Source organism: Mixophyes fleayi, chromosome 1 (genome assembly GCF_038048845.1).
Source record: "Mixophyes fleayi isolate aMixFle1 chromosome 1, aMixFle1.hap1, whole genome shotgun sequence".
NCBI lineage: Eukaryota > Metazoa > Chordata > Amphibia > Anura > Limnodynastidae > Mixophyes > Mixophyes fleayi.
In genome coordinates, this window is record NC_134402.1 from 430,414,120 (window position 1) to 430,438,419 (window position 24,300).

The following is a 24,300-nucleotide window of genomic DNA, read 5'->3' on the forward strand; positions in this document are numbered from 1 at the left end:
TTCCCACCCACCAACAAGAGCATACCTGACATTTCTATCTCTGTTGATAACATGACCATAAATCCGACCCCACAAGCTCGCTGCCTAGGTGTAATCCTTGATTCACGCCTATCCTTTGTTCCCCACATTGACTCTATATCTAAATCATGTTACATACATCTAAAGAACATTTCCAGAATTCGCACATATCTCATGCAAGACACTGCTAAAACCTTAATGCATGCACTTATCATCTCCCGCATTGACTATTGCAATTCCCTCCTTACTGGTCTTCCCCAAAACAGACTCAAACCCCTACAATCTATTTTGCACACAGCGGCAAAATTGATTTTCCTTGCAAATCGTTATTCCTCTGGCAAATCACTCTGTATGTCTCTACACTGGTTGCCTGTTTGCTACAGAATTCAATATAAAATACTTTTACTAACCTACAAGGCCTTCAACAAAGCTGCACCAACATACATCTCCTCTCTTGTCTCAAAATATCTCCCAACTCGGCAACTCCGTTCTGCACAAGATTTGCGTCTCTCATCCACCTTCATTACATCCTCCCATTCCAAGTTACAGGACTTTTTTCGGGCTGCACTCACTCTATGGAATTCTCTCCCTCGCACAATAAGACTGTCCTCTGGTCTACAAACTTTCAAGCGTTCTCTGAAAACCCACCTCTTCAGACACGCTTATAATATTCCTCAACCACCCTCTTAACCTCACTACATTACCCTATTACCACCCATTACACAATTTTCACACAAGACAACTACCCCCTGACCAACATTGTTGTGTGACAGGATCATTTAGATTATGAGTCACTTTTACCTTTACAGCCTGGCTGGGCCGAAATGCAAAATGTTTGTTTATTAGTTTACTATGTTTGTCCCCAATTGTAAAGCGCTACGGAATATGTTGGCGCTACATAAATAAATGATGATAATGATGATGATTAACAACCAAACCAGTGAAATGCTTTTAATTGGAGTTTTGCAAACGATTCGCCAGACACTTATTAGTCGCTCAGTCATAGATTAGGATTTCAGAATGCGTCGATGCAAAAAAAAACAAAAACTATTGTTATGTACGCATGGCGGAAGGTTGTTCCTGCTGTAGTCAATAGGTTATTCAAGTTTAAATGATGCTTCGTAGTGTCACACCTGAGGATCTGTCTGTACCCAGACTGGGTTGTGTCTCTGGAACTGGACTGGTGACTACTTGGACAAAGCTGGGTGGCCTGATAATGTTCCTCTGCATGTAGTGAATGGACTGGTGCAGATGGTAAATTCACTGGCAGAGGAGAGCAAACAGGAACTGGATTGCTGGACCGGACTTTAACCTGAATGCTGTAACCAGAATGCTGGAAGAGGATTGTTGTAACCGGAATGCTGAAAGAAGATTGCTGCAATCGGCCTGGAACCGAAATGCTGGAAGAGGATTGCTGTAAACGGACTGAAACCGGAAAGCTGGAAGAGGATTGCTGTAATCGGAATGGCAATGGAATGCTGGAATAAGACTGGAGCCAGAATGCAGACTGCACTGTCAGACCTGGATTAATAGCAAGGCTGTAGCAAGATAGATAGCAAGACTGCAACTGCTGGGAACCAGGTTGGCTTCTGAAATACAACATTGCAATGGCAACAGGTAAGGGCTCCAGGAAGTCCGTTTATAGTTGTTGCTGATGTCGGATTGGAGACTGCAGTCAGCTGGGCAGAAGCAGCACTCTGAGATGCCGAGATGGATCAGGTGACTATATCCAAGATGGCAGCTCCCATGAACTGGTTTTGGACGGAATCTCTGGAGTGGAGACAGATTGGACAGCATCTTACAGAGAGGTCTGAAACCAACAGAGCCTGAGGACAGCAGGGACAACTCAGAAAGGCAGCGACAGTGACAGAACCTGAGAATCTGGTGTGTGACACATAGCAATTGTCTAATAACATATATAATAAAAAGTTTCTGTACAAGTTCATAGTTTGACATAAGTGTCTGCTCTCAAGTGGATACATCTGCTACTCCTTCAGACCTAGAACGAATCTCCAACTCTAAATACAGCGTGCATACGCATACACTTGCATGCGTCTTTTTCAGTTGCAAGTTAGGCTTACGTTCCACTCTGAATCAGCTCCATTATCTTAAACCCTATGCTAGAACTTAGGTGGCAGATGAAATAATTGGAATCATTCTTTACCCTTGATAACTTTATTTTCCTTTCTTTTTATTGTGCTCCGTATAGGGAAGAACAAGAAAAGAATGATAAAAAGAGGAAGAAAGAGCAAAAGGAAAAAGAAAAGAAGGAGCAGGAGATAAGAAAACGATTCAAAGTAATTACGTCACCAAAACTTTTACAAAGCCGGCTATATAGATTGACCTATAACTTATGAATACCTCATTTTTCTTACTGATCAAATTAGACAAGTTGTAGGGTTAGATGGGTACATTACATTTATATTATACAAAACTTCATTGATAAAAGCCACCTAACTTAGTACAAGTGCAACAAGTCAGTAATGTCTGTATCTTGTGACTGTAGAGTAGCAATTCACTAAAATACTGCTCTTGATTGATGATAATCAAAATAGATTTTATAAACAAGTGTTGCCACATTTAGTATAACTGCACTTGCAATTTATTTTCTTCTGAAATAAAATTAGCTTTAAGTGTCTTTATACTTTAAAGTTTTTTAGTATTATAATTAGTAGTTTGGTAAGTTTCTTTGTATAATCCAGGCATCATGATACAACAAATTGTTACAACTGTCAATGTAGAGGGTTAGTGTGAGAGTAAACACCCCCCCCCCCCCCACAAATATAAGGAACAAATCACTGAAAATCAATGGTTTACTGGGGTAAGCAGGGCCCATAAATGTGTCTATACTGAAAAAGCTTAATGTAGGGTTGTAAATAATATTATAGCACACATTTTGACAATAAGTATAAAATTATCTATAGCATGGACTTACACGGTTAATACTTTGTGATATCAGAGCGCAAAGTTATATTTGTCTACTGCTTTTATTAAACATGCTAAAGTGGCTTATAGCCCCTGAACCTGTCGGAATAATTCTATGGTAAACTTAATGGCCAGTCCAAGCTTGCTACACATTATCAAAACTGAGTAATTTTAAATAAATACATTGCAAAGTTAATCTATATTTAATTTCACACATCTATAAACTATTTTGATAATAGTTTTCCTATAATGTTGTTTGTGTGTGATTGCCCCTCTATTGTCAGGATTGTGATTGGATCTAGAAATGCAGGAGCCACCTCCTACAGTGTCATCCAGTTGGGCATGGTGCCGGATTAACCAAATCAGTATAATTTGGCTACAGAAGTTTGTAAAAAAAGTCTTAGGGGTATATTTATTAAATTGCGGTTTTGGAAAAGTGGAGATGTTGCCTATAGCAACCATTCAAATTCTAGTTATCATTTATTTTAGTACATTCTACAAAATGACAGCTAGAAGCAGATTGGTTTTTAAACCCGCAGTTTAGTATATACACCCCCAAGAGTTAAATAAAACCTACATGAGAGTCAGTCGAGCAGTATAATGAAATACATATGGAAAAGTTGAAATTTGTTAAGGATCATGCCAAATGTAACAGTAGACATGATCTTGTGGTACTAGGTATGCTCATGCTCAATGTGCGCTTAAATCCCACCCTCTGCAATGATCGCACACATACTCTTTTTGTTGGAACGTGTGTGTGTGTGTGTGTGTGTGTGTTGGGGGAAAGCTTAGGCCACGGTGTTTCTTTTTAATAAATGTACCTATGTTTGATATGTTTGATTTGGGGGTTATTAAACCCTATTATCAACTTACATTACTACCTCGGTTTTACATTTTTCCACGGGGCAAATTATCTCCGTTCCTTATGTGCTCCCTTGTTTTCCTCTGCAGTTGTCCGATAAGATTGAGGTTCTTCATCAGGCCAGGGCATGCGTGGACTATAAAGGTGGTAAAAATGAACTCAGCTTTAAAAATGGAGATCAGATAGAAGTCATTCGCCTCACAGACAATCCCGAAGGAAAGTGGCTGGGTAGAATGAAAGGAAATTGTAAGTATGTGTTCATTGACCCATCACCTGTCTACAGATATTCTTCCATCAATTCACTGGGATCTATTATTATACTAAAATAAGTTTACAATCTCAGAGGTGTGGGGAGCAAACTGATACATAAAGTAGCGTAATAAAATTGTAGCTGGCGGAGGGGAAAGTGCAAGTGGCTAGAGCAAGGCATAAGCATTATTAGCCCACAATTTAAAGCTTTTTATGCAGATACTGGTGGAGTGGTGCAGTTGGAATGAAGAGAGATAGTGGAAGGTGGAAATCTTAAAAACAGTCAGTTGCTGGCGACCTCGATCTATGAATTACATTAACCGACCCTCTTTCCTGTTCTGGTTATGGAGAAAGGTTTTGGCTTTTCTGCTGCATATACACTCTTGTGATAATCCACCAGCTCGTAGCTGTGTGCCCGGTATATGTGTCTGGCATCATGCTCATTGCAGGACACAGAGTCAGTGCACCTGTTCCCCATGGTCACAGAAGTTGTGGCGGCAGCTGCTGCCAACAAAGAGACTGTTGCGATCACCAACCGAGGAACAGAGATGGCTACAGAAATGATAGCTGGACTCTGTCCTTAGTGTGATAACACTGCTTTGTAATTTACTGCTGCCGTAACAAGATTTTAACTGTATAATATGTGTGAAAAGGGGATTATGTGAAAGGTAGGGCACAAAGCTGTCCTAAATTACAGCCATCTAGCGACATCATGAAATACAAACTGGGAGATGCTGCCCACTTGCTTGCTTTTAGTGGTATTAATAATTGGGGTGGGAAACGGGGTTTTCCAGGCATATCTAACCTACCCCTCTAACTCCCAAAACATGAGTACACATACAACTTAGCCTGCACATCACCTGCATTTGTTAGGAAAGTGGGATATTGACACACGACAGATATCAGACTCAAACAACTTCTTGCTGAATAAATGGTGCTTTAATTGTTCAAATCACAGATAAACAGCACACTTCCAAATAGGATGATACCAGGAGACCTAACTCTGACGAGACACAGTCATTCTGTCTAGACACAGGCCACTATCTTGCATTGGTTGCACTGCACACATGCACAATACAGTGTTTTATCCTCCACCCAGGCACTTCAAACCAATCATAGAAACAACAAATCAATTATACCCCTGTGGTGCACCGGTGTGTTTGTGTGCTGTAGGTGAAACCCAGAGGGAATGTAACCTTGTCTGCAGCCTGTTCCTGCAGACTACCAGTGCTGTTACCTATCCTTCTCCTTCTGTAGGAATGGTGTGACAGGGTGGACCTCCTATGCCACCCTGTCTATTGTCGCTGGGGACCGGCTGGGCTTACTTTGCCACCGTTCCCTTTCTTTATCCAAATACGCCACTCCTGTCTCAATAGGAGGAGCCTGTTGCCACCACTAGGCTCCTACACCAGCACCTAGAGCCGCTTCCTTCTGGGTAACTCTACCTGCTAGGGTACCCCCTTGCTGATACACCTGGACTGGTATACCTGACCTCTTGCCTTCAGGTCAGGGTTGCTGTGGATGGTTCCCCCCTGGCCTATTACACAGGCAAAACGTTGGCACTGCAAGGCTTGGTCAACCTCAGAACAACCAGAGAACGGATTAGATTTGGGTCTAATCTGTAGGTCACAGGAATTTACAGCAGGGTCAGTAGTCGTTAAAGCAGGTTCTTGAAGTAAAAGATGGTTTATTAGCTCAAGTAGTCCTAACAAGGACAGTTCACACACCGGTCTGTGGTACTAGCAATCTTTCCATAAGTATAGATGGTACAAGAATAATACATTACATGCTCAAACAGCTCACTTTTTATACAGTTCTGATATAACTCCTGTCAGTGGGTAAGCCAGCCCCTGATCCAAGATGGTTCCACAACGTCTATTTTTAGTATCAGGATACGATATATGTTTCCCCAAACAGATTTAAATGCAGTTCATTCTTAACAAAATTTACACTTATCTGTGATATCCTAAAACTTGCTGTGATTTCCTGCATCCTGTTTTAGACACATAGGAAATCTAACAGCAAGTTTAATTAAATCTTCCTGTGCCTTCAGGTCAGGGGCGCATGCAGGGGGGGTTTCTGGTTCTCCAGAAATCCCTCCTCTCCGCAAACAAACAGGCACTAAACATTGCCCTGTAGTGTACAGCAACTGCGGCGCTGTCACAGAAGCGTCCGCGCCGGTGCTGTATTGTACTACAGCAGCGCTCTCTCTCTCTCTTTTTTTTTGGGGGGGGGAGGAAACCCCCCCTTAAAAATCCTGCGTTTGCCCCTGCAGGTGTGTTGGACACTCACGCATCAAAAGGTCTAATTAACATGAGATTAACAGGGCTCCTTTCTTCAGATAGTTGCAGAATACACATTTCCTCCACTCTATTGCTAACTTGGGAATTCCCAAAGCAAAGTTACAAAACCCCAAACAAGTCATTTCCCTACATAACACATCCCAATGTAGCACGATAAGTGCATTTGCAATTATACATTGGTGCCTGCACCTCTCATTGAAATATATTTCTACAATAAATTATTTCTACATGATCCAGCCACAAATAAGTTATTTATAAGTGATCCAGCCACAAGTGTTGTGACAAATAAGCCTCTTTACAAAAGAAAAAAATAAGATTTGGCTGTTGCTGCTACAACAGCAGTAAGGTAGCTCAATAGCAATATAGTTATTAAAATTGAAAGGGTTTAAAGAGTTGCAGATTTCCAGTATCTGAATATATGGGCAAATTCACTAGGTATGTACTTAACACCTATTTTTTCCAGATGGCTATATTAAAACAATGATGGTAAATATCGACTATGATTCACTGAAAAGGAAGCAATCAACAATGAGCCGTCCCATAAAAGTCGAAAATGACCAGGATTTTTATGATGATGTTGGAGAACAAGACTCTATCAGCAAGTAAGAGCCACCATTTACTTACATCATCCTTTCACAGATAAAACATTATATTCTATTGAGTGTTCCATAACCTGACTGGATAATGTAAGAATTGGGGAGACAACAAGAATGTAAGTGTAAGAATTAAAAATAGAATATAAAGCAATGTTTCCTCCGGGTGCTCTGGTTTCCTCCCACACTCCAAAAACATACTGGTAGGTTAATTGGCAGCTAACAAATTGACCCTAGTCTGTGTGTGTGTGTATGTTAGGGAATTTAGACTGTAAGCTTCAATGGGGCAGGGACTGATGTGAATGAGTTCTCTGTACAGCGCTGCAGAATTAGTGGCGCTATATAAATAAATGGTGATGATGATAACACCCTGTCCCTAATTATGTCCCTTGCCACCAGGTCCTTCACCAAGGATTATCACACCTCCTTTAGATTGGCAGGAGAGATCTGAGCTGAAATAAAGGGATTATTGGAAAGTCTTCAAAAAGTAGTGATTTGTTTTGAAATGTTGCTAAATGGCCCACAAAGCTCCTCTTTTGCCCCTGCCCTCCTGTACCACGGTTTCATCCGGCTACAATACAGTCTGTGTGATAGTATGATAGTAGCAATACGATTTGCAAATCGGCTGGCGATGAGCATGGGAGGAGTTTTGTGTGCATATATATATATATATATATATATATATATATATATATATATACAAGTTGACCCGTGCATGATACTCATGCATTCTAGTCAAATCAAGCTACTTAAGGTGTTAAAAAGGTTCTTGTCATGCATTTGGGCCATAGCCCAGGCCTCCTCAGGGGAAGAGCGTTACCTCCCGACGTAAGCGCCCTTTTTTAACGTGGTTTTGTCCACATGTCACCACCTCATCATTCTTCTCCATCACCTCATCCTTCATTTTCATCGCCACATCTATCCAGATGTCTATCCAGACACAGGGATCTCTCTCAGCGGTCCTGAGTATCACACTTCTCTCATCTGTCACCCCCGGCAACCACCAACCACTCCCCACTGTCACCCCCGGCAACCACCAACCACTCCCAACTGTCACTTCTCCTTCAAGAAATATATATATATTTTTTTAAAATCTTTATAAACACTTTTAACAATTAACAAATTAAATTAACAAATTAAAAACATCTTAGTATACCAAATTTCAGCCCTTTCTGAATTTTTTTTTCCACACACACTAAGAATTTAGTAGGTCAGTGTATAACTCCGCACAGCAGGTGGCGCTGCAGCTTGGTTTTATTTTTTCCACACACACAGACAGACTAACACACGCCACTAGACATTTATACTATAGATATATATATAGATAGATAGATAGATAGATATAGATAGATATCATTTTTTCTCCAGAAGCACATATATGGAAACCCCCTCTAGAAATCCTGCGTTTGCCCCTGGAGAATTGTAGTGTTATTTGTTTACTGTATTGTACTATTGTACCAGGGATGTCTTGTTGTTTTTTCTCTCTACCGCGCTGCGGACCTCATGTGGCGCCCTATAAATAAAAATTAATAATAATAATAATAATAATAATAATGATAATAATAATGATAATGTGAACAATAGCGAAAAGGGACCTTGGGGTTATAGTTTCAGATGATATGAAGGTAAACAAGCAGTGTAATCAAGCAATAGAAAAAGTCAGTAGTACACTTGGTTGTATAGGAATTGGTATTTGTAATAGAACGGGGGAGGTCATATTGCCACTTTATAGGTAACTGGTAAAACTTCCCCGACAAATACTGTGTATCTCTCAAAAGCCATGAATAAAATAAAATGAAATAATGAGCTACAACAATGGTGCATGAGCTGCCTAACAAAGACTTAGCAGGACAGACTTCAAGGGCTGAACATTTAGAGCTTAGAGAGAAGAAAGGAGCATGTGGTGATATGATAAGAATAATAAATAAGAATATTTCCAGAACAAGGGGACCCACCTTCAAGTTGATAAACATACCTTATTTACAGAAAGAGTGATAAATCCAGAGATTAATCTTCCATTTAGCACTTTGGCTGTAAGCATGTTGAAAACCCATCAAGTAATTAAAGCGCTCTTGTGTGACATCCTCTCCTGTTTAATCATAGAAAAGGACGATCTCAATGTGGAGCGAAGCTGCACTTTAAACGTGAAGTCAAAAGACACCACACTTAACCCTTAGTCCTGCAGGGAAGCTGATAATTATATATTGTGTTTTCAATTATAAAGGAGCAGAAACATGAATAAAACATGTTTGCAAATCCTCTTATCAATTTGAAGATATGAATTTAAACAAATCTGTCTGAACATCCTCACTGATATATGCAGACACCTTTAGAGGTTTCATTTAAAAAGCTGTTTGCAGTATATTTCAAGCTAACACATAGTGAACAAGCTGCTGTCAAATAAAATCTGAGCTTGTGTTAGTTTATGGCTGCTGCAGGAACAGGCTGTGGTGCCGTTCATAGTGTCATGTTCATCATTATAAAGTAGCAACACAATATATAAGGCTTTTCTTCAGCAGTGACTTCTTTTCTCTTAGCTATGATCAGTCTTGTACAAATTATATTATGAAAACAAATGTATGATTGCTAAGGATATTGGTTTACACATTTATAGTGTTCTAACAAACACACATGCACACATAAGGGTAAATGTATCAAACCCTCTAAGTGGAGGTGTTACCCATAGCAACCAATCAGATTCTAGCTATCATTTATCTACTGCATTATAGAAATTGATAGCTAGAATCTGATTGGCTGCTATGGACAACACAGCCACTCTCACTTTGTAAAAGGTTTGATACATTTACCCCATAGTATTGAATCTTGATAATTAGTTAACTTTATATATGTGTTACAGCTTTGCTATAACTGTCTTTATTTTATTGTTTTCAGTCACAGCATTGGTGGGAACTCATGTAAGTGTATAACATCTTTTAATCTTCTAAATCGTTTTATTACTGACTTCTTCCAATAATTCCTTATTTTGTAAATGGAACACATGGGATTGTGCGGGGGTAGGATTTGGTAGAAGTTCACCATTATCCCTCTTTGGAGACAGATAAATGTGCATAGGCAAACCAAGGGGGGGGGAGGCGGGTCCTAGTGCCTGGAAACCCCCCTCCAAGCCTGAGGCACTGTATAATTGAGATGGCTTGACCCTGCCCACGCTTCACACGCCTCTGTGCGCACTAATAGTAGTGCACGCAGCATTGCCCATGTATATTATGGGGATAGGAAGAGTTGGAGAGCAGCCAAGCACTGTCTAAAATTATAGCTACGCTCCCATGCATGCTGGTCATGCCCACTGGTGGCGTGGTGTGGAAACTCCCCTATAAACAAATCCTGCGTTTTCCACTGATGTGAGATACTCCCTTTCATGAAAACCCTGCACTTTTCCCCATTTCTTAGTGACCTCTGTCTTCATCTTTAAGCTAAAATATTTTGCTTTCCATAGTTTTCCCCCCTCCACCCAGTCCTGATGATGAGATTTACGATGGCATTGAGGAGGATCCTTCTGACAGGTATGTATCATTCTACTAATATCAATACATAGCTTCTTACTTCAGTAAAGAGAAGACCCCTTTAGTTTGAGATTAGCCTGGATTCATTTTATTAAACCAGACTGTGTACATTATGAAATGTTGAGCATGGTGTTGACGAACGCAGCAAATATTCAGCTCGTCACATACATCAGTGCTTTTGTGAACCAATTTGGTTGCGTTTGTCTAAAACGGGCTGAGACTCCTAAGTGTAAGGTTTCAAAACTATCAAAATCCTATCCCATCCGGAGCAACCGCAATCTGTCAGGTTCGCCGTGGATAAAACAGTTGTTCACGTTGGCCTTATATACGGATACAATTTTTTCTATCACGGCACACATACTGTGTTAAGAATGGATGGTTGAACGCTTCACACATTATAATATCGTACAATACAATACCAAAACTTCAAAAAACTACAAATGGACCACGTCAGGTTAAAGTTTGCCACTATTCCCGACTGCATTATCAAACAATTCCAACATCTCCATCTGATCATATCTACTATTAGCCACGCAAGTTCTGATTTTCTTACAATTTGATTAAATGGCTATTAAAATCAGATTTTAATGTGTGTGGCCTGTTTTAATGCATCTTAAGTACTATTTCCAGATCACTCAAACTTAGAAGAAACAGTAGTACCTATTTGTCCTGATGGCCTCTAGAAGCCATTGGAGCCGTAGAAGATTGTCAAATATATTCAGTTATTTTATGTTGCTGCAGCTTTTGCATATGACAATGTATTTGAAACGGTGGATTCAGTATTTCAGGACAAAACTCAGATTTCAGACACTTATAACCACTGCTTGGATGTTTGCTAGAGTGAGTTCCATGTAAAATGATAAGGGGCTCACAGATAACAGTGACTGTATCTCAAAAATGTTTGTGTCTCATAGGCGCTACTATTTATTGGTGGAATGGGTTTATTTCCCCATGTTTTTTTCCATTTCATGGTAATAGGCGAGTTTATGCTGACCATACACTCTGCGCTCTCGCAGGCGGTATGACTGATGGCAGAAGATGGCTCCAAACAGTTGATGCATGTAGTCATCTCCCGACTGCCCCACCGATGCCAGATCTCATCTATTTTAATCACCATGGGCCTGATTCATTAATGATCTTAACTTAAGAAATTTCTTATTTCAGTCTCCTGGACAAAACCATGTTACCATGCAAGGGGTGCAAATTAGTATTCTGTTTTGCACATACGTTAAATTCTTTATTTTTTATTTTTTAATTATTTAACTTATGTGCAAAACAGAATACCAATTTGCACCCCTTGCATTGTAACATGGTTTTGTCCAAGAGACTGAAATAAGAAGTTTCTCAAGTTAAGATCCTTAATGAATCAGGCCCCATGTGTGGTCAAATTGGACATTATGCTGAGCAGGCTCGGCCCTTTAGTCATGCAGAACAGCAAAAGTTGTATATAGTTTATAACATTTAACGATTTATTGCATAGAAGCTGAAAACATTTGTGACACAAAGATCCTTTCTTCATTCGAGGTTACCTGACAGAAGTCCTTTTGTATCTGGAAAGCTTGAAACGTCTATAGAATGATTTATTCATTAACTTATATCTTATATGCACAATGTTTGTTGTTTTCCACAGCTACATTGATCCTGCTCCTTAGGCTGGTTAGCACACTACAACAGTCTACCCTATTCCCTCATTTTCACTTCACATTTTTTTTACAGACTTACAAAATTAAAATTGTTTACAGAATATTTAGAGGTGATTTGCTAAAGTTTATAACTTTCACCAACTATTTGGATTCAAGTTCCCACCCGTCCAATCTTCTGTAGGGGGAAATGGGGGTGTGGCTTTCCTCCCACAGCTGATTGGAGAGGACGGAGGCAAACACAGAACCAGCAAGCTGGTGTAATTTACAATATTAAGATTGTCTTCATTTTTACCATAATACCTCCAATCTGTATTTCTGAACTGAACGCTATATTCTACACACTGCAAAGCTCTGTACCACAGGAGGAAGAGAAGAGCAGCTCATGGTCGTCGTGGGGTCTGTTTAAGAAGCTAAAAGGGACTGAACAGAAAAAGAAAAATGCACAGGATAAAGGAGAGCATGAAGATAGTGAAGAAAGTGACTTTGTGAATTTGTAAGATGATAAAACCTTTACATGGAGAGCACCTCTGCTAACAGCAATCGTGCAGTACTAATTCACTGGCATTACTGCTCTACCAGTTACCAATCAATGCAAATCAATCTGCCATTAATTATTTGCTTTCCTATCAAAGATTAACTTCAATTTATCATTTCAATTCAATGATCAATACCTAACAAACAAACTAACAGAATGATTGTACTGTTACATAACAATGGACTTGTTTGAACGTAGGTGCTAGATTAGATGATATGTCATGGTTCACAATCACGTGTGGGTGTGGGGAAAACCCTTGCATTTAAACAGTACCCTTATCTCACAATGCGTGCTGTAGATTCTGGTAGGGCAGAATCAGGGGCTGGACGCTGGCACATTTTGGGAAGAATCAGGGGCTGGCTCACACATTTTAGCCTGGGGGGCAATACTCGGGTCAGCAGCCTATTAGGAACATTATAAAGGGTAAAAAATGCACTTAGTCCAGTGACCCAGCCCAAGGTAGCCCACTATGGGACCGGCCCATGGGGCAGACGCCCGCCTGCCCCCCAGCCCAACCAGCCCCTGTGCAGAATCTATATCTGTATGTTATATGTGAGCTGTGCATACAGCAATTATATGATGTTGCATTTGGGATAGTTCTAAGTGGCAAGTGCGAAGTGCGTGGGTTGTGGTGATGCCTTTCACATTATCACCCCTCCTTTCTATTCACAATGACACGATTCACAGTGAATCACATAACCGTGCCCCCACCTCGCTCACTTCACTAGGTAAGTGGATGGGAATGAGGGAGAGTCTCCTTAATGTACCAGGAGAGTAGGAAAGTATGATTTTCATTTGTCTATACTGTTCTATTAGAAAGCAAAAAAAATGGAAATGCAATAAGAACAGAATGAATAGCTAAAAAAAAAATCAGTAAGTTGGAAAAAGGAGTTTTGCCTGTTTTCAGTCTGAAATATCATTGTTATTGTAACCATATTTGTATTAGTGCTTGTCCAATCTGGCATCAAGTAGAAGCTTACCAAAACAAAGGTTTTATATTTAAAGAAGGCTGACTTTAATGAGAAATCACTTATGTATATGTCTGACAGAGAGGGAATTGATAGGTGAAGAGCAGGAAGATGCATTCTTAAATGCAACAGAACTTTGTGTCCAATATGTTCATAAAAGGAAAAGGAAAAGCAAGACGATATGATTATCCAAGATAGTTGCCATAAGTGCTAATAAAACAACATATTATAAATAAGAACAGACCCAAACAGAGGAGAATAAAAAAGTATGTAAAGTTAGTCTAATAGAGGCTAAACTCAGAATAAAAAGTGCTGAACTGCAAACCATGAAAAGATTGAGTCAGTAAAAAAAAGTAACAAAATATTATTTAGATACTAGCTGAAGTACCCGGCGTTGTCCGGGTTTAAATCTTCAAGTTATTAAGTTAACAATGAGTTGGATGTAACCTCTTAATAATAATTAGCATCTTAGCAGCTCTTCCAACACACCCATTAGGTGTCTGCCCAGTGTCGTTTTTGTTTTTATATTAAATGTCATCCAAATCCATCCAGTGGAAGGCCCAGAACACCCTCCCTGGGTCAAAGTCCTGTCCAGTGTACACCAACAGGAGGTCTGACCGGGACCCTAACCTCCCTTAAATCTGGCCAGGATCCAACTGGACCACCTCACATTGGTTTCATTCCAATCGGTGCAGGGGTGTCCCAATGCAGGCTCAGAACAGGCTCCCTGGGTCAAAGTTCTGGCCAGCATACACCAATGAGAAGTCCAACTGAGACCCTAAGCCCCCTAAAATCTGGCCAGGCTCTAACTGGACCACCTGTTGTTGGTTTCAACCCAATCAGTGCAGGGGTGTCTGAATGCAGAATAGGTTTCTCAGGTCAAAGTTCCATTCAGCATGCACCAAAGGGAGGTCCAATTGGGACCCTAACCCCACTATAACCTGGACAGGATCCAACTGGACCACCTTTAGTTGGTTTCATTCCAATTGGTGCAGGCTCCCCCAGGTCAACATTCTGCCCAGCGTACACCAATGGGAGGACCAACCAGGACCCTAAACCCCCTAAGACCTGGCCAGGATCCAACTGGACCACCTTGCATTGGTTTCATCCCAGTTGGTGCAGGGGTCTGCGAATGCATAACTGGACAGACAAACAGACCAATGATTTTTATATATAAGATTTTATTCACAAATCACTTATTTATTCAAACCACCAAACTCCTTCATAAAGCCCTAATTATTTCTAACATTTCTAATTTAAGCAGGTACAGAGACGCATATATAGAGTCTTGCCTAGGGATACCTGGAATTGGGGTCAGACTCACTTATGGGCGAACTGGAGCGGTGAACTCCGGAGGCCTAACAGGGCACAGGTTCTCAACAAATGGGGAGATGAGGGAAGCGAGACAGGTGCATGTTGTGTCATACACACCTGACACCTGTGTGTTTTGCCTTGGGGGGGGAAAGGGGTCCAGCCTGGATCACCAGAAGCCCCTTTGTATCTGAGAACCAACACTTCCCCCTGTTTGGCAGCACACACATATTGTGCCAATTTGTAATGTGGCAAGGTATGATGTATAGCTTTACACCTGGCAATGGGTCTCAGGTGCCTTTTCCATCCAAGCTTTGATCCAAGACCATAGTCCCTCATACCTGAATTAATTCAATCACTTCTATACTTGCATCACATGCAAAGAGGAAGGCTACCGATATTAACATTTCGCCTGGAGCACAAGAAGACTCAGCACTGCCTGTAATGTACAAAGTATTATTGTACTTAGAATTTTTATAAACCTACTATAAATTCTAATCTATAATAACAGCTGCTCATAACTTTTTGTATTATCCACTTATAGTAGTGTGACAATTCTCTGTGATTCTACTAACTGCTGCTTGTCTATATATAATTAAAATATTAAATCATCTTTCTGTTTTCCTGAAACATTTGATTTGACAGTAACACTGTACTATTTTTATGATTCTGCTTTTTCCCCAATTTTATTGTATTACTCAAATATTTGTTGCTTCTGTAGATATCTGTATAAATCGTGAGTTTTATATCAATTTGCTACAAGTTAGAGCAGATAGAGAAGAAGGAAATGCTACAGGCATATATTGCATTTGTTAATAACAGTATCAAAGTTTCACTGAAAGAGAAGCAAATTGCGGTAAATTACACACAAGGGTCATTTCCTTGCGGTAGAATATTCAGGTGTGCAGTGTGCTTAATTTAATAACATGTATATCTGAGCGCATACATAGGTGTACGCCCCCTTTTAGGCAGTGAATCCATGCAAGCAGTTGTGCAACCTGTTGCGGGATGAGATGGAAAGGTGCAGGATGGAAAGCGCCACCAACTGGGACTTCGGAATCACCTCCTCAATTAGTTACAACTTTTTTTTCTCTTAAAATGCTGCTCGTTCTAGTTTCCCTCATGTCATGAAAGTTGGTAATATAATGTATTACATGGCACACTTTGTAGTCTCACGTCTCTGCAATGTCACCAGTCTCTAGCAGGGTCAGATTAAGGGAAGTGAGGCCTCCGGGCTAAAGGTACTGTGAGGGCCCCCCCCCCATGAGCTTACCTCCTTCGGTTGTTCCACTCCCTGTAGTGCTTCCTCTTTGCGCTGTAATTTCCTTACTATGACTCATAGTCTCATTCTCACGAGATCTCCTCAGTAAGGAGATTCCTGTGCGCCGCGTAAGTACTACAGTGACAGCAGGCAGCTAACAGCATAATATTTGCTGTTAGCTGCCTGCCATTCTACTTGAACAGGTGACAGTCGGAGCCGGGGGCAGGGACACCCCCGACCCGATGAATGCCGGCAGGCCCCCCAGATGCCCGAGGCCCCTGGACTGTAGCCCCTTTAGCCCTATTATTAATCCGGCTCTGGTCTCTAGTCATAGGCAGCATTGAATATATCGGTTCAGCCAAAGTGACGGAACCACTGGAGATCATTGACCAAGCGCAAAACGTCTCTCAGTGCAAGAGCTCACATACCTCCAACATTTAGACAAGCAAAGTTGATACAAAATCAGCCCCTCCTCTGATCCACCCAAATCCCGCCTCTGATCCACCCAAATCCCCACTGGATCCACTAAGAAATGCCCACTTTCTGACTATACTCTGCCCCCTTTTTTTTGTCTGCTCCCACAAATCTGGTCTGCGCCGCCAAATTCAGGGCAGATGTGAGGTTGAGATTTGATCAAAGGGGTGGTACTAAAGTTGTACGAGGGTGGACTTTGATGTAGTGTTTACACTTTGGCACAGTGCGTCTGTAGAGTTTTCTGCCTCTAGAATAGAGTAGGAGAGCACCTGAACGTGAGCTGGGCAGACCATCCAGACGCAGCTAAACTGAGACGGTCACAGCGCTAATTGTAAATTATCACCACTGTGTAGGAAACAAGGACTTTATCCTGAAAACATTAGTGTTTGTATAGAATAGTACATATTTATTAAGAATCATTTACAAATTTTGCTGAGAACACCTCAATCTACAGTTTATAATACAGGATTTGTTTATATTTTACAGGTCACATTCATCTATACATGGTAAGTGATATTAGAAGACCTTTAAACAAATCTTGAGGACTCATGTATAACTAATTGCCGTTAATGCGCTTTTCAGACTTTTAAGTTGTCTTTTATGAGACCGTTCCCATCATTGTATTCTAAAGTGTCAAATTTTCAAATGCGGCATAACCTATTTCTAATGGAGTACTATAGATAGTTTTGGTTAAAGCACAATGCATGGAAAAGATTTCCCCCCTCATAGTTATTTCCCGCTGGCAGTATGAAGTGTCCAATGTCAGATGACAGACACAGAGAGACTGGCATTCATCACTAATGTTGGTGGTAGACGCAGAAAGTACCTCAGACCACCAATGCTCTGACTACAATTGTTAGTTTAAGGCACCCTTAAGGGCATATTCAATTAGCTTTTGGATTCGCAGTAACGCGCGTTGCCGCGAAAAGTGTGCGTTCTTGCGGGTATTACGGTACCGCATTAACGCGGATTTTCGTTCGCAACCCTATGGGCTGCGAACGAAAATCCACGTTATTGCGGTACCGTGTATTACGTTTCGCGGCTGTTCCGGCGCATTACCGCGAATCCAAAAGCTAATTGAATATGCCCCTTAGAGTCTCCAAAATTTTTTCAAGGCACCCCTAAGCCAAAATAATTACTAAGTAGTCCCCCGCCTTGCTTGCCACTGGCCCTGGGCGAGGCACCCCTTTGAGATCTCCAAGGCACCCCAGGGAGCCTAGGCGCACAGTTTGGGAACCACTGGTTTACACTATTGCCACCTGTATAAATAGGAGGTTTCTATTAGGAACTTGTTACATTATGAATGTTATATTTACATTTCTGAAAAGGCAGAGTCAGCCTTCAAGTTTTATACTGTATATATGTTTTTAATTAATTATACAATAGTTGTTGCTCACTAGATTCAGTGGTGTCTGTGCTCAATACCACTTCCTTTGCTTTGTTTTGTTCTGCCATTTATTGGGCAGTCCCAATGTTCTTGAGAATGTAGCTTATTAATTCAATTATGGTTTTGACCACTATGCTGGAGTTAATTGAACTTTCCTTAAAGAGCACCAGTGTAAATGTCACCTACACAGTGGAAGCAGCCATTTTTTAGACTGGACCAATATTCATGAGAATACAACCTATTAATTCACTAGGAACCAGTGATGTCACAGAGGTATACCTGATATCAAAGAGGCATGGCGAAAGGCATGATGTCACATAGTTTGTGTGATGTCACAGAGTTTGTGTGAAATCACAGAAGCATTTGTGATGTCACAGAGATATGCATGATGTCACAGAGGTATGCGTGATATCAAAGAGGCATGGAGGAAGGCATGATGTCACAGAGGCATGCGTGATGTCACTGGTCCCTGATGAATTCATCTGCAAGGATTATATTATGCATTATATATTGTATTCCTGTTTTTGTTAATCATTTGTGTAGAAATAAACACTTTATCTCATTTCCTTGAGCAGAAAGTGATGTTTATGATGATGTGGATTCCAAAGAAGACTTCCCTCCTCCTCCACCAGACACCAAGTAAGAAATATATAAAAGCTTTGTTTATCATTCAAGACTTAGAATAACACCCCACATACTGAGATACTGCCAGTTACTGTAACAGAAATAAGACACAACAGAACAGTGACATGAAATAGTCCAGGTAGGCCCCAGATCAGTGTTTAAAGAAGACATAAATAAAATAAATCCTGCTCATCTAAGCACTAACTAAACAACCGTACAGAGCTCTATACCTCCGCCTCATAAACAGACATCTGAGACAAAGCAACTTCTAACAGTTACCAAATTCCAGAATTATTATATTTATGTATTTATTTCTGCAGCCATAGCTCTTAGCTCCTATGTCTGACACATCCAGGGTTGGTGCAAGACCTGGGGGAGACCTCCCCCCCCCCTCCTATTATGTGGGTGGTCAAATTGGACTAGATCCAGTAGTTTGGTGCTCGGATCTGATGGGCAGATCACTTCCTTGGGGCGGATCATGGCATGCCTGGTGTATGGGCACAGCATCCTTGGCTCCCCAGACTGGGAGGTTTGACGCTTACTTGTGACATCATAGCCCAGCGCCACAGTGACATAGAGGAACAGCGGCCGGCAGCTTCACCTGTAAGAAGCTACTGGTGGCTTCCTCTTCATGTAAGTGACAGGTGGTTCCCGAGGGGGCATTAAAATAACTGGATTACTGACGTTATGTCACTTATTCAGTGTTTTGGACACCCCCGAACATATGACAACCTGGACACCCCCGATATGAGAGCTTTTACTGCCACACTTTTCTATACACCAGTTATAGACCAGCAGCCCAAAACCTGAGGTGGACTATGGATTGGGGAATCCATCTTTATCTTCCCCAATCAAGCTCAATTTTATCTAGCTTTGTGAAAGCTGAAATATGTATACACTTGTTCTGGAGCACTCTGCGAGAAAAAAATCTTTTTTCCCAGGAGAGAGATTATAAAATGTTACAAAATCCAGCTCATAATTTCCTCAGTATTTCTGGCCTAATTGGGGTACGTATAACCTCCTCTCTACCCCCCAGCACTTGTCTATGCCTACAGAAGTTACCTGACACACTGTAGAATATCCTAGGCCGTAGTGGGAATCAGCATGGATTTGTGAGGGATAGGTCATGTCAAACTAATCTAATTAGTTTCTACGAGGAAGTTAGTGGAAACATAGACCAGGGCAGCACAGTAGATGTGGTCTACTTAGATTTTGCAAAGGCCTTTGATACAGTGCCATACAAGAGGTTGGTTTGCAAAATAATGGAACTGGGTCTAGGAAACAACATTTGTACTTGGATCAAAAACTGGTTAGAGAATAGGGAACAGAGAGTTGTGATAAATGGAACATTTTGTAATTGGTCAAAAGTCTTAAGTGGAGTACCTCAAGGTTCTGTGCTGGGGCCACTCCTTTTTAATATATTTATTAATGACCTTGGTGATGGTTTAGAGAGTAATGTTTCTATTTTTGCAGATGACACTAAACTCTGTAGGGTAATAAAATCAGAACAAGATTCTTGTAGCTTCTCTACAGAGGGAATTAAATAAACTGAAGGGATGGACAATTTTTTTGTGGAAAAGTGTATCCAGGGATATGACCGTTAATTAAAATGAAGGATAGTAATGGATATAGGGAATAAATAGGACTGCGATATTGGGTCTGGAGGGATTTTCACAATTGAAACAGATTAGCGGTTGCTTCCTCTGGATCAATTTCAAATAGCATTTCAAATAAGCGAGGGATCGCAGGAGATCCAAAATAGGTAGAACTATGAAAACTCTGCAGCAGGACCAAATGCTTTATTAGCAATGTGGATTTGTTGAATATTTACAGCATGTCATGTTTTAAGGATATCTCAGCTTGAGTACAGGCTCAGTGAAGCAGCCATTTTGTACAGCAGAAATCTTCATGAATCAGTCATGTAATTAGTTTACATCAGTGGGTCTTAAACTTTTTGGTTGCTGGCATCCATTTTATTTTCAAAATATTTTCTCATGCCCCTATGAAAAATATGTTCAGGATTGTGTTTCAGGGAAATATACATTTATTGCAAAATACTTTTATATACATGTTTATTAAAATTCAAATGACAATTTAAGCACAATATCAACTCTCAATGACTATTTTGCTGTTGTTTATTAATAATAATAATAATAATAATAATAATATCCTTGGAGTGGGCTCTTTTTCTTAGAAATATCCCCATGCATGTCATAACTCCATTTAGGCAGATTCTGGCCTTTGTTTTCATATGCAGAGGTGATGAAATCCCATCTCACATCGGTAGGTGAAGGGCAATTAGTGTCAGTATATACAATATGTCTTTGTCAATTGTGCAAATGAGAAATTGTCCCAAGTCACTGCCATCTCGCACCATCATTTTGGACATCGGGTTTAAGGATTACTTAGATAATCTACAAATCTGGCTTTATCTGTGTGAAGTGTGTATGTTCTCCCTGTGTTTGCGGTGGTTTCCTCCGGGTGCTCCGGTTTCCTCCCACACTCCAAAAACATACTGGTAGGTTAATTGGCTGCTATCAAAATTGACCCTAGTCTTTCCCTCTCTGTCTGTCTCCCTCTCTGTCTGTCTGTGAGCGAGTGTGTGTGTGTGTGTGTCTATATTAGGGAATTTAGACTGTAAGCTCCAATGGGGCAGGCACTGATGTGAATGAGTTCTCTGTACAGCGCTGCGGAATTAGTGGCGCTATATAAATAAATGATGATGATGATGTTAAAAACTATGTCCTGTTATAAATCTAGCGCGAGCACTCGCACCCCAGAAATGTTGTCTCATAGCCCCGAAGTGAACGCACCCCTGATTAAGAACCACAGGTTTAGAGCGACAGAAAGGGGGGGGGGTTAGAATGATTAAAAAATAAATAGTGTTTTGTTTCAGGATCAGGATGAATGTAGGTTAAGGTGTACCTGCGCTAACTCTAAAACTCTAAAGATTCTGAAGTTAATGTTGAACAATGTACTCGACTTAGAGATACTGGTTATAGTAACAATGATTATACCCAATAAAATGATTATACATAGAGGGTCTGATTCATCTTCGGACGTACAATAAGTCCCGTGTCATGCCGTATCTTGTGCGAAATAGCTCTGCACATGCGCCAGAACAGGACTTACGCCAGTGAAAGCAATAGCATGCAATTCATGTCCACACGCAAATGACATGCCTACGATTTGAAGAAGATGAACGTAGGTAATGTATAGTAAGAGCGTGCCGAGGTCAGACGCAGGCACATGCGGCTGATTCAAGTTCTAAACATCTCTTAGGTTTGTGTTTATTAGCGGTATCACATGCACCAGCAACAGGGCAGGTTAGTAAGACTAGTAAATTACTTTTATGAAATCTTGTTACAATAGCAAAAGGGTTCTATTTCTATTTTATATATATATATATAATTGCCCTACCTTACATGATACATAATAATAGGGTTATTAGTACAATTATCTTTATAATTGATCATTTATATGATCATTATGTACCAAGCATCTCTCAGCTTTCAAACACTAATTCTGCCAGAATGTATCTTGTGTCCTAAAATAATTTCTGTATTTTTTTGGACTAAATCCTTTCTTAGTTTTTTTACTTCTGTTACTGCGGATGAGTGACATGGTTAGAGGGAGCGATCAGTGCATTCAATGTTTCGTTAACCCCATTTCTACGTGCTCCCCCTACAGGCTATAGAAAGCATTACCATGTAAATAATGATGATGCTAATTACATATCATAGGCAGCATAGTGAAACATTATAGATAAGTAGTAGTAGTAAAATACAGCTGCAGAACCACCAATGATATGCTTATAAAAGCTATGTTTAATCATGAACTTGTACACTGTATACAGATTTGATGACGGTGCCCTGTCATTGAAATATCAGTTTAATGGCATGAGGTCACACTGCTTGTCTTTTTTATTATCGACGTTTGGTAACTAGACATGCACATACTGTTTGTAAATCTGATTTGTTAATTTAACTGTAAATTCCAAAGACAACTACAAGATTCTGGATAAATGAGCGGAAACCCTTACATTGGATGTACTAGTAGCTGGGGTTTGGGGATCCAGATTTTTTGGGTTATAATTTTGGGAATATAAATTTAGATGCAAGTCTAATATAGAGTTACAAAACACATAGGGCCTGAGTGATTGAGGAAAGAAAAGCATTTAAAGGAGTAACTTTGCACCTGGGCAAAACCATGTTGCATTGGAGGGGGAGGTAAATGTAAAATGTGAAGACAAATTTATAGTTGGGATAGGGCATGTCCTAGATCAACTTTAAATTTCAGTGTAAAAGTATCAAGTATTTGTGTGCTACATGAAAAAACAGCCAGTATTTAACTTATGTCACAAGGAGGGCTTCGGGAGATCAGGGGGAGGTGGGAATGTTGGGGGTGGGGCTCGGTGTGTTGCGTCATCTGGCCCCACCCCCTACACATCAATCACCCGTTCTGACCAATTGTAGCAGGGGACTGGGCCACGATGATGCGCGATTTGCGTCCTAAGACCTGCCCCTGCCACATTAATACTTAGATTATTAGGATCCAGGAAGTTGACTTTCTCTCCTAGGAGTCTGGGAGGAGCCTCCCGGACATTCCGGGAGAGTAGGCAACTATGAATTATGTGCAAAATAATAAACTAATTTGCACACCTTGCATTGTAACATGGTTTGTACTGAAGAACATTTACTCCCTGTTTTGCATTACTTTCCTTAATGACTCAGGTCTACTGTATATATATGAACGTTTCAGAATCTTAAGAGGACTGAGGATAGTTTTTAATATTATAAAAAGATTTGATTATAAGGATGCCTTTTTCCCTTGCACACCAGACTTCCTATCAGTAAGTATACTAAAGAAAAGGGCTTGTAGCTTGTAGTGAGGTAGAAGATAATGTTGAATATAATGTTAACACCAAAACTCCTTTCATGGTATCAGGACTTGTCATTTTGTATTAGTTGCCATTTAAATGCGTGTGTTTTATAACTGATTACTGGTGCGGAGGATAATGACAAATGTAAATTTTTCTTTACCTCTACAAGCTCTAACACTCTCGGGAAATCGTCAGACTATAAGACTCTGAAAAGACTTGAGAAAGAAGAGAAAGAATTTAGGAAAAAATTCAAGGTAAAATATTTCATTTATATAAGATTACGGGTTAGGTGTATCAAACTTTCTAAAAATTGGAGGTGTTGCTCATAGCAACCAATCAGATCCTAGCTATCTATTCTCTAGAACATAATAGATAAATGACAGCTAGAATCTGATTGGCTGCTATGGGCAACACCTCCAATTTTCCTTGTTTAGAAGGATTGATACCTTTATCCCTATATGTTTTACATAATGATAAAAGTGCCCTTTGACATTATCAGTGTCCAAGATTACAAAGGAATTTCATTTATTTTTAGCATTTATAAAACCACCCACTACTGGGCAAAAAAAACAGAAACAAAAAAAATACAAATTTGCTAAAAGGGATGTCTTCAGACATTGCTGGCGCTAGGATTGGTCCACCTTCCATTTGGTATCTGTAAAACTGAGGACCACCTCTCGATTTGAACCGTGTAGAAAAAATGTTTCAGTCCTCCAGCCTGGGGGTCTAGAGGCAGCAGGTGGA

At 40.3% G+C, this 24,300-nt stretch overlaps 1 protein-coding gene across 3 annotated transcripts in view; it reads left to right on the forward strand.

Moving 5' to 3' along the window:
* Window positions 1–24,300, forward strand: part of FYB1 (FYN binding protein 1) — a 158,643-nt gene that overhangs the window by 121,419 nt on the left and 12,924 nt on the right. For 2 of the 3 annotated variants that reach the window (XM_075184194.1, XM_075184189.1), the window contains 9 exons: window positions 2,228–2,315; window positions 3,895–4,051; window positions 6,821–6,959; window positions 9,843–9,865; window positions 10,405–10,471; window positions 12,464–12,607; window positions 17,150–17,169; window positions 18,626–18,689; window positions 23,726–23,810. In XM_075184194.1, coding sequence (XP_075040295.1) covers window positions 2,228–2,315; window positions 3,895–4,051; window positions 6,821–6,959; window positions 9,843–9,865; window positions 10,405–10,471; window positions 12,464–12,607; window positions 17,150–17,169; window positions 18,626–18,689; window positions 23,726–23,810 — 787 coding nt within the window. Of the gene's footprint in view, window positions 1–2,227; window positions 2,316–3,894; window positions 4,052–6,820; window positions 6,960–9,842; window positions 9,866–10,404; window positions 10,472–12,463; window positions 12,608–17,149; window positions 17,170–18,625; window positions 18,690–23,725; window positions 23,811–24,300 lie in introns of those variants that run through there. The other variant, XM_075184201.1, reaches the window with a different exon arrangement.